The sequence below is a fragment of the Trichechus manatus genome, unplaced genomic scaffold (assembly GCF_000243295.1).
Source record: "Trichechus manatus latirostris isolate Lorelei unplaced genomic scaffold, TriManLat1.0 scaffold00032, whole genome shotgun sequence".
In the NCBI taxonomy this organism is placed as follows: domain Eukaryota; kingdom Metazoa; phylum Chordata; class Mammalia; order Sirenia; family Trichechidae; genus Trichechus; species Trichechus manatus.
Genome location: NW_004443968.1, coordinates 978,619 through 989,937, shown reverse-complemented (window position 1 = coordinate 989,937; position 11,319 = coordinate 978,619). Strand labels below are relative to the sequence as shown.

Below are 11,319 nucleotides of genomic sequence, written 5' to 3'. Positions count from 1 at the left end.
AGGAGTTAAACTGATATTGTTATGAAATGAATGTAGGTCTTTGTCAAGCAACTCCTCAGGCAGGGCACACAGAGTTCTGGACTGACATTTACTGCTTTGATGGAGTACTGGCATATCTATGTACATACGCAAATGGGGCTGCCTTCAACTTTAGAGTTCAAGATTCATCTGATTAAATATTAAAATGAGCTCTCTGTAGAGTACTGCCTCTTACTGTCATTTGAGTAACTGCACTATAAAGTTATTTTATAATGCCAGAGAAAGTGCTAGGTATTCAAGATATCAAAAGACTGTACCACAGGTCTTAGAATGCAGAGGCATTTAGATTTTAAAACCGGAATTAAATTAACTGTGGAGATAGAGAAGACAAAACATACTTTTCACAGTAGCTGGCTTGTTGAAGAATTTTCTACCTCGTTTCTTTTTCTGAGTCACAATATAAAGTTCAAGTTTTTGCATTTTGCACATGTACACAATAGAATTGCTAAAGAATCTAATAAAAAACTGCACAGATATAATAAGCCCATTCCTGAGACAAGACAACTAGGTGCAACGGGAAGCATTATTTTCCTGCATTTTATTCTTAAATGTCTCATACTGAATATTCTACCCTTCCGCTTTTAATGTCCTAGCCCTAATGGAGCCCTCCTATCCCTATTCTCAGATTACTTCCCCCTGGTCATTCTTCTAGCCCAAGAGTTTCTCTTCTGACTAGGACGTCTGCCAGGTTGTTGCAAATATTGCTCTTGTTGCCCACATGCTCAAATTGTTAAAGGACGGCAGCCTATCATCAATCCTAAACCTTAAATTGTCACATCAATTCTCCCATTGCTGCGCCCCCCATGACTTTTCTTCTTTGCCACGCACATATGTATCTAGTCTCATTTTAGGGTACTCAATCAAACCCAAGGCCTTTTTGTACTTCCCTAAAGTCTTACATATCCTCCTATCTTCAAATGCATTCGTACTCTTGTCCATGGTTGGAATGCTCTTTGATTAAATTCACTTCAGCAAACATTTATCGAGTACCTACCATTTGTTGATTCACTGTTAGGTACTGGAGACACAAAAATGTAAATATGCAGTAGTTGCCCTCAAGGGTATTTCATGATTTTAGTCTTTTTTTGTCAATGTTTTTGTCTTCCCTCAAAATGCTATTTAAGATACTTCTGAAGAAAAGAATTCTGATTCATCTCACCTGTTGCTGCTCACTCTAACTTCATGTTCTACAGTTCTTCAATTGTACTATATCATCTGTAACTTTTTAGTCCAGATTGTCTCTGGGAAATGCTTCGACTATGCTGGAACTGAAGCTAATAGCCATATTTCCTAAAATGGTATCATTTAGCAGGCACATCTAAAGCATATTTATGCTCAGATATTTATATGTATATAATTTATATACTATATGAAGTTCTAGAGGAAACTAATCTATGCTGAAAATAATCAGAACAGTGGTTGTTCTTAAAGGGTGGGGATGAAGATTGACTAGGAAGGGGCATGAGAGAATTTTCTGGGTTATGGAGATGTTCTGTATTTTAATAGGCGTTTGCATTACACACAGGTGTATGTATACGTTTGTCTAAACTCAGTGGTCACTCAAGATTTTGTTCATTTCACTGTATGCAAATTTTACCTTCGTATGTTTTTGTTTCTCATTCCTTTCAAAGGCTGTCTTTATGCCTTTCCTTCAGTTCCTTTATTGATAGTTTTTTCAGCCAAATCTATCTTTCCTTGGGCATCTTGTAATTTCAAGATTATTTTGTCTTTTTCTTCTATTTTTTTTTGTTTGTTTAGTCAACTCCTGTTTCATGTCTTTTTTTTTCCTCCCACTTCTGCTCTAAGTTTGAATTTCTAACTCAGAGTTTTGTGTGAGTGATTAATACCTGCAAATGTTTAAAGATATTTAATTCAAACTGGATTGTGTTATAAATTTCTTCTGCTTCAAGTCTGTTGTTTATTGGAGGAAGAATTTTCATCAGCAGAAATGTTATGAATCTATAATTTGTTTTCATCTTAAAGTACCATTTTATGAATGTCATCAGTCACATGCTGTTTGTTCTGAAAAATTTTTTCCATACTAGTAATACAATTATGCAACCATGGTGAGAGTTTGAGGTGGCTTACTAGGTTTCTTAAGGAGCCCTGATGACACAAAGGGTTAAGTGCTCGGTTGCTAACTGAAAGGTTAGTGGTCTGAACCCACCCAGCAGCTTTGCGGGAGAAAGACCTGGCAATCTGTTTCTGTAAAGATTACAGTCACGAAAAAGCTATGAGGCAGTTCTACTCTGTCACATGGGGTCACTATGAGTTGGAATTGACTCGATGGCACCTAACAATAACAATTAGGCTTCTTAGTTCAAAGGCACTCTCTACTTTTGAAATGGTGAAATACTGTTTCTTAAATCTGTGTTGCACTTGTTTTGATGGGAGAGAGCTTAGCATGTATTCTGATTTTGTGATTCTCTTTTGTTTCTATTGGACTCTCTCTTTCCCCCTCATTTCCATTTTTTCCTTTACACCAAGCCTCCAAGTGTACATCCCCCTGACACATCTACTGAGAAGTTGTGGCTTTCTGAACTTGCTGTTTGGGTTCTGCTCATTTTCAAGTCCTTTCTTTTCAATTTTCCAATAGCTAGTTCTCTGATCTATAACATCTCAGCCGATTCTCAGTGTTTTCCCTCCCTGAGTGAGGGAGGTGATTTTAGGTGTATTTCATCATCCCCTATCTTCCTACCTATACTTCATATCCACATCCCCCCAAACCCACTCCCTCACCATCTCTGCTTAACTCTCCCCTTGGACGTAAGCTCTGGAGCTGAGTGTGTTGATCTAAATGTTTATTTCCCTACTTACAAGTCATTTAAAATCTATCTCCTAGTTTCATTGAAGGCATGGGTTATAGATGAATTTGCTTTCTCTGGCAATCAGTATGTTCCCTGGAGGATATGTAAGGAGATTTAGATTTAGGAGGGTCCTTTTTTCTAGTAATCTGCAAGTATTTGCAAATAGGTAATTAATATTAAATCCTTTCTAAAACAGGTAATTAATATTAAATCCCATAACATTGCAAGCCAGGGTCTTTACTCATCGGAAAGTATTTTTGGTACTGTAATTGAGAGCTATGTTCTCAAAAGCACAGATTTGGGAATTGGGCAGTATTTGGGAATTTCAGATTATTTTATTATTCAATTAGTAAATAAAATGATGATACCTAGGTTACACAGAATTACTGTTGCTAAACTGAGTGTATACAAACCACTTCATCATTTCTTCCATTTGCTTTAGCTACTCTACGTTCAAGAGTAAGTTTGAGAGTCTCTTCTGACATCCATTTTGGTCTTTTCTTTCTTCCCTGTCTTTTTAGTGACCTTTTGCTTTCTTCATGTATGATGTCCTTGCACAACTCGTCTGGTCTTCAGTCATTAGTTTTCAATGCGTGCGTCAAATCTATTCTCTAGATGGTCTCTAAATTCAGGTGGGATATACTCAAGGTTGCACTTTGGCTCTCGTGGGCTTGCTCCAGTTTCTTCAGCTTCAAGTGGAACTTGCATATGAGCAATTGGCGGTCAGTTCTGCAGCAGGTCCCTGGCCTTGTCCTGACTGATGATATTGAGCTTTTCCATTGTCTCTTTCCACAGATATAGTCGATTTGATTTCTGTGTTTTCCATCCAGTGAGGTCCACATGTATAGTTGCTGTTTATGTTGTTAATAAGTATTTGCAACGAAGAAGTCATTGATCTTGCAAAATTCTATCATTTGATCTCTGGCATTGTTTCTGTCACCAAGGCCATATTTTCCAACTACCAGTCCTTCTTGTTTCCAACTTTCATATTCCAATCACCAGTAATTATCAATGCATCTTTTTGTATATTTGATCAATTTCAGACTGCAGAAGTTGGTAGAATCTTCGATTTATCTTTTGCATTAGTAGTTGTTGCAGGAATTTGAATAATAGTCTATTAACTGGTGATTTAATAGGGTGTACGGATATTCCTATCACTGACAGCGTTGTACTTCAGGATACATCTTGAAATGCTTTTTGATGATGAACAGGACGCTATTCCTCTTCAATTTGTCATTTACATCACAGTAGACCATGTGACTGTCTGATTCAAAATGGCCAGTCCAGTCCATTTCAGCTCAATGACTAGGATATCAATCTTCATGCATTTCATTTTTGACAACTTCCAGTTTTCCTAGATTCATACTTTGTACATTGCGTGTTCCAATTATCAATGAATGTTTGCAGCTATTCCTTCTCATTTTGAGTCGTGCCACAGGTATAAGACTTAGGATTTATAGTACATATTTTGGGGGGGGGGGACACAATTCAATCCGTAACACTACCTAAGCCCTGAAAAAAATTAATGTGATATCTGTTATTCGTCAGATATGAGAAAACTGTAAGGCTGTAATGGATTTTAATGGGAATAATTTGAAAAAATTAAATTTAAAATGATTGTGGTCTGGAACGCTACATAGAATTAATTGTAGTGTTTTCCAGTGTATGTTGGAGAAAGGACAAAGGGACATGTGTGCCTTGGCATGAGACTGCGTCCCCTTGACGAAAGGACTGTTTCCTAATTTTTACAAAGGTATCCAATGGGTAAGTGGGATCCCTTAATGTAAGAGATAAGGAAATGCCTAGTAGGTACTCAAAACTGCAGCTGAAAAGTACTTTAAAAGTCCCATTCTATTTATTTGTCATTCTGGGTCCTGTGCATACATGCAAAGAACTGGAAAGAGATCCTTCTCTACTACACTTGCATACACATATTTAATTGGTACCCATATTTCTAATAATTGCAGATCCACTTCATTTTAAATTGGAATCCTTAAAAGATCTAGTTAATATACATAATTCTGCAATTAAAATATCTGAAATATAGAAAAGGTAAGTGACCCTATTCAAGGATACATGGAATATGCAAGTATTTCAGAGGGTAGGGCAGGTTTTCAGCAGTAACAATCTTCAAACCACAAAGGCTGAAAACAATTTTCTCACTTACTCTATACATTTGACAAGGGGTTGTACTCCCCATAGTCTCAGGGGCCCAGCGTGATGGGGGCTCTACCAGTGTAGCAGGAGGAAGGGATTTGGTGCAATTGTCCACTCCCTTTTAAAGGTTCTACCCAGAAGCAACACATACTTCTATTTTCACTTGTCAAAGCAAAGGGGACAGAATTCAATACTGCTATAATGGAGCCCAGGGAAACCCTGGTGGCATAGTGGTTAAGAGCTATGGCTGTTACCAAAGGTCAGCAATTCAAATACACCAGCCGCTCCTTGGAACCCTATGGGGCAGTTCTACTCTGTCCTGCCAGGTCACTGTGAATCAGAATCGACTCAACAGCAAAGGGTTTTATAACGGAACCCTCAAGGTGCAGTGGTTAAGCGTTCGGTTGCTATCCAAAAGGTTGGCAGTTTGAACCCACCAGCTGCTCCTTGGAAACCCTATGAGGCAGTACTACCTTGTCCTATAGGGTCGCTGAGTTGGAACTGACTGGACGGCAATGGGTTTGGTTTTGGGGCGGGGGTGTTGATGGCACAGTGGTTAAGAGCTACAGCTGCTAACCAAATGGTTGACAGTTCAAATCCACCAGCCACTTCTTGGAAACCTTATGGGGCAGTTCTACTCCATCCTATAGGGTCACCATGAGTTGGGATCGACTTGACGGCAACTTTTTTTTTTTAATATGCACAGAAGCAGAACTGTTATATTTGTGAAAAACCCTAGTGATTACCAGGTTAGCTAAGGATCCCATATGTACCCATATTCAAATGCTCAAAAATTTTCTCCAAAATCAACTATAAATCACTTACATATCCACAAAAATTTTTCTCTGCATTAATGTAGATGTTTAGAGCATGGAGCTCTTCCTTCTGGTCTGTAATAATAGCTATAACGAGTTATTTTCTTAGACTATATAGTTGTAGGTAGCATTGTCCTTTGCCTATCCGATGCCCACTTTCTTCTCCCTTACTGTAACATCCTGATTTGTTCCAGTGTCCACTCTTCCCATGTTAAGGCTTGGGAGGAAATCCTAACTCATCAAATCCAATGACAGTGATGCCATGCCCCTTGTTAGTGTTCTATTTAGCAGTGTTTATCTGACCCTTCTGGCCAATGACTAGTGAAGTATAGTTGCTGATGGGCTTCTAAGAATTTTCTTCCCTTGAAACAAACAGTAGTTTTGGTTGCTGGATATTCAATCTGTATGGGATGCCTAGCAATGTAGAAGCCATCTTATAATAAATAGCTTAGGATAAACATGCAGAGGAAGGCAGACGAGGAAGATGGAGGTCAGTTGAGTTTTACCTTTTGTTATATAATGAACTCACTGCTATCAAGTTGATCTGATCAAGGCTACTTCATGCGTTACACAACCGCTCCACAGGGTTTTCTTCATTGTAATCGTTATGGAAAGGAGCCCTGGTGGCACAGAGATTAAGCACTCGGCTGCTAACTGAAAGTCTGGCGGTTTGAGTATACCCAGCAGCTCTGTAAGGCCTGGAGACGTGTTCCTGTAAAGATTACAACCTAGAAAGCCCTATGGTGCAGTCATACTGTTACATGGGATCACTATTAGTCTAAATCAACTCAATGACACCTAATAACATTTCTGGGAGTGGATCACCAGGCCTTTCTCCTGTGGCTCCACTGGGTGGGTTTGAACCACCAACCTTTAGGTTAGTAGCCAAGTGCAAACTGTTTTAAAATCCCCTAATTCTTTAATCCAGTGCTTTTCAAAATGCTGTTCTGAAGCAAAGCAAGGAACTATTGCCAGAATGTAAACTAATGCATGCTTTCCTTCAAGAATAAATAGGGTGTCGAAGAGTTATGTGTGTCATCATGATAATGTGGAGGAAATCAGTAGGGGAATGTTTACTAAGAAGGTGACACCTGATCAACTAAAGTTAGATCTATCTATTATTTAAAAACCAGTGTAGGAAAAATTATTTGCATATATACAAATTACAGAAACTATAACATTTTTTAAGTTTTTTCCTGCACTGGTTTTTAAAAACCCAAGCCAACACTTAAAAGTCCAGATTCTCTTGAAAAAAATTACACTGAATGGAATCAGATGCCTGTATGAAACTATACAGTTGTGTGGCCTCTACTACTTACAATATATATGTACTCAGAACCAGCCTGCCTGTTTTCTTATGGGAAAGCAACTCCTGCTCTTACTACCGGACAGGCTAAGGTTTTTCTGTCATTAGTATACTTTTCTCAAATACTTACTTAGGAAGACAAATTTAAGGAATTAGAAAATTATTTAGCTAGGTCTGCTGCACAATAAATTCTTTGATTCTTGATGCATTTAAAACCTGAAAACATGTTTAAAAATTATTAAACTAGAAATTAAGTGCTTTTATATAATTTACAGAACCTCAAAACCTTAAAAGGTAGTAAACCAAAAAAACAAACCAGCTGCCATAGAGTCACTTTCGACTTATGGCAATTCCAAGTGTGCAGAGTAGAACTGCTCCATAGGGTTTTCAACCTTTTGGAAGCAGATCATCTGGCCTGTCTTCCAAGATGCCTCTGGGTGGGTTCAAATCACCAACCTGTTAGTTAAGAGCTTAATGATTTACATATGTACTATCCCCATTTCATCCAAGAGAACTGAGACAGTTAAATTTGCAACACAATGGCACAGGAAAGATTTGAACTCAGAATTGAAAATCAGTTGAACACTTAACACTCTTGCTTCTACTTTTTCCAAAGGCAGAAAACCTTAATGTTCCCATAGCAAAACTATGACACCTGATTTATCACTGCACAATCACAAAACAATGATACATGAATGCAGAGGGTATCTTAGCAAAGACTACGTATATATAATTATAGGACACCCAAAGCCAAGTTTGTTTTTCTCTTTTATATCATAAGTTATCAACAAAGTCCTGACCTAGGAATAAAAAATTAAATGAAATCACACAATTTAAGACCAGGAACCAACTAAACCACATACATATTTTGATCAAGAAACCAATACTGGAATATTACCAAAATAAAAATTAAGTACATGCTCAATTAGCACACTATATATTTCACAGAATAAGAAGCATTAACATTCATGTAGGAAGTTTATTTACAAACATAATCAGTATGCTATATGATTTCAATAGAGTTTGATCCATTTTTCAGAGGCTGGACTTCTTAGAATGCTCCTCTTCTTATCTGAGGAAAAAAAAAAAAAAAAGCAAAAACTCTCCTTACTGTAATTAAATAAAAATCCCATTTAGTTCACAGAAGTCAGTTTGATTAAGTTTGGCCATCAGTTTGTGTGGTACATCAGAAAGCGTTTACAGTATCATGACTTCATTCATACTGATTTGCTTCATCATATGCACCAAAATCTTTTCCTATTCATGCCTTGGATAAATCATTTCCCTTCTACGCTACAACAATGTCTTTCTTCTCCAATGTATATTTTGGAATTTATTCCAATCATCTTACAGGGCTTCCTGTAGAAATTCTTGGAGAAAAACTTAACCATAATTAAATCTTTTATTTCCGGCACATGGAATGTGATAACCCCCCAGCACAGAAGACTCCTTTGATCAGATACCTTAATACAGGTTTTGGAGTCCCTGGGTGGCATAAACAGTTAATGCACTTGGCTGCTAACTGAAAGATGATTATGTTGAAGCCGGCTTAGGCAGCTATTTTGTTCCATGAAGGGATGTAGAATGACCCAGAGCAACCTCCACCCAGAGGCACCTTGAAAGGAAGGCCCAGAGATCTACTTCCAAAAATTCAGCTAATGAAAACCCTATGAAGCACAGCTCTACTCTGACACACGTGGGTCACCATGAGTTAGAGTCAACTCGAAATCAACCTCAGCAATACTGGTATTTTGGACCAGGTAATTCTTTGTCTTGGGAGGGGGCTATCCTGAGCTTGGAACAATATTTAGTAGCATCCCTGGCCTCTACTCACTAGACGCCAGTAGCAACCCTCTTGTTGCCAAATATCCCCTGGGGTGCAAAAACACTTCCATTTGAGAACCCCTGCCTTAATGAGAAAGGTAACTTTAAAAATCAGACTTTTGCCAAGATAGCCAAGTTATCAGGCATAGATTTACATTTGCATCAGCACCTGGGACTGATACGAATCCAGGAGCACTAGAAACATTTATCTCCTGGTGGTTTTCACAACTTTTCTGTACTGTAATCCTGGGTTTTAAAAAATGGAAAGGAGCACAGTGACCACTTTACAAAAGGAATTGAGTGTTTAAGACAGACTAGCATAAATCAGCTTGTTAGTACTTTTACCTGGTTAAAAGTGTGAGCTGTGGTATCAGACTGCCTGGGTAAGAATCCCGGTCTACCAATCATTAGCTATGGTATCCTCAGCAATGTACTTAATATCTTTGTGTTTCAGAGAGTGCTAGTATCATTCATCCACCTCACAAACAGAAAGTATTCAATAAACCTTAGCTATTATGACGTAGGCCAAGAAATATCTGTTTCTAGGATGAATAACCTGTCTCCATCAATGCCACACTTAAACTTCATTTCAGGACCCATCTCCACACAACCATGTATTTATGGTGTTACTTCTTTGAAAAGGAATAAACGGGAAAACACTGTTTTATGATGATTAGAAATCCATTAATTACCTGTATCATGGATGAACTTAAACATCTTTATTTCTTAAGCAGTTGGTGTCTTACTATAAAGAAAGGTGCAGCAAATCCAGATCCCAAGTATACAGTCATCATAACTAGTAACCGCCACTTGTTTTCCACTGAAAATGGCAAATTCTGTTGGGAAAAGAGAAAAACAACAAAAACAGAACTTCAAGTCACCTAATTATTTTATATATCAAAAAATAAGCATACAGTACATGCTAGAAAGAGTTTTATTGTAGAACCCAGTTATATATGCTATATACCAGAGGCCCTTTTAAACAGTCTTTCAAATCCTATGACCTTCATGACACACAGCGCTAGAAGATAAAAAAATATCTCATTTAAAAAAAAGTCACTCTCGAGGACTAGGTGTAACACTGTGAGAAACAAAGTCTACTCTTCTACTTTAGAAAATCGAAAAAAAAATTATTATCCCAAGTACTCATTTTAAAAACAAAATGCATTGTTTTACTATCCTTGGAAACTTGCCACCTAGTAAAGAAACACAGTAGTGATAAATGCACTGCCAAGGAAGTTTCACTTTTTCGTAACTAAGCAGTCCTACCCTCTACACCCCTTCTCCACCCTTCCCTAACAGGGCTCACATAACACTCAAACAATTACTACTAATCACCCGATTTAAGTTAGCTATACGAGAGGTTAAATCTAAACCGCAACCGAGGACGGTTAGTACTTCCTATCTAGTAAACTGCTTAGAAAAGGCCAGATCCACAATCACAGGCCCTCATTTTCTCATCAGTTCCCAATGACCTTCACTGCCGGTCCGATGACCTCAAGCTCGACGTTAGGCCGTAATACCTGCAAGCCGCGTCTCCCGGGTGCTCCAGACGTTCTTAGGGGGATAGGATACATAGGGCCTTTGGCTCTACCTGCTCATTCCCTTCAGCAAGTACGGTGGGCCGCCGGGGTCCTCAGTTTTCTGCCTGGTCTTTGGGGAAGTGGACTACTAGTCTGCATCTCAACCCGAGTTCCCTGCTTGCCATCTCCCTTTCCAGAGCCCGTAGGTGGCCTTCGGATTCTGCGATTGGCAGTCAAGTGCCCCCTCCTCCAAGCAAGCCGGGCTCCTAACACACTAACCTTCCCTGGGCCCTCCTCATAGTGGCTCCTTCGGACCACAGATGTGGTAAACCTTCGGATGCTCTGCCCCAACATGGCGCTGCTCGAGGCTCTGCGGAAAGTGCAGACCGAGGGCGGAAGAAATGGCGGTACCAACTCCTGCTTTCACGACCTTGTTCCCGGGTGTGCAAGGACCGAAAGGGAAGATGGGAAAAGGGGCAGTGGTTTCGGGAAACAAGACTAACAGGCGTGCTCAGGGATTGTGGGAAGTGTAGTTCAGAACATTGAGGCGCCTTTTTTTTTTTTTTTTAAGCCCCGAAGGATTGTGGGAAATGTAGTCCCGCTCTGGGGCCTATGCTTAAGAGTTTAGGTTGTTTCTTATCAAAAGTGACTAAGTGCTTCGAACTAGAGTTCTTTTCTTAAGCTCAGGTCTAGGATTCTTCGATCTGTTTCCAGAAACAGTTTTACTGAATCTAGAGAAGCAACCCGGTTTGTTTTAGTTTATCGAACAAGAAAATAAAGCTTTCCTTTTTCTTTTTTCAGTGAGTGTTTCCTCGGTATGATTTGCAGTACAGCGCCAAGCGCTGATA

General features: G+C 38.9%; 1 protein-coding gene and 1 non-coding gene across 2 annotated transcripts; both read right to left on the bottom strand.

The window, feature by feature from the left end:
* Nucleotides 1–8,161: 8,161 nt before the first annotated feature.
* LOC101345533 (cytochrome c oxidase subunit 7C, mitochondrial) lies at nt 8,162–10,939 on the bottom strand. The gene is made up of 3 exons (XM_004375012.2): nt 10,751–10,939; nt 9,641–9,784; nt 8,162–8,196 (listed from the first exon to the last, which is right to left on the bottom strand). Exons 1-2 carry the CDS (start codon nt 10,823–10,825, stop codon nt 9,668–9,670), a joined length of 192 nt encoding a protein of 63 aa, XP_004375069.1. The 5' UTR covers nt 10,826–10,939; the 3' UTR covers nt 8,162–8,196; nt 9,641–9,667.
* On the bottom strand, nt 8,307–8,369 carry LOC111820291 (small nucleolar RNA Z39). Its single transcript, XR_002823846.1, has one exon. It is a non-coding gene; the product is annotated as a small nucleolar RNA Z39 (small nucleolar RNA).
* Nucleotides 10,940–11,319: the final 380 nt, after the last annotated feature.

Excerpts from the sequence above, each read along its gene's own strand:
- LOC101345533 (XM_004375012.2), bottom strand. The coding sequence starts at position 10,825 with ATGTTGGGGCAGAGCATCCGAAGGTTTACCACATCTGTGGTCCGAAGG. Across the intron at positions 9,785-10,750 it reads ATGAGGAGGGCCCAGGGAAG|AATTTGCCATTTTCAGTGGA; the intron begins GTTAGTGTGTTA and ends TTTTCCCAACAG.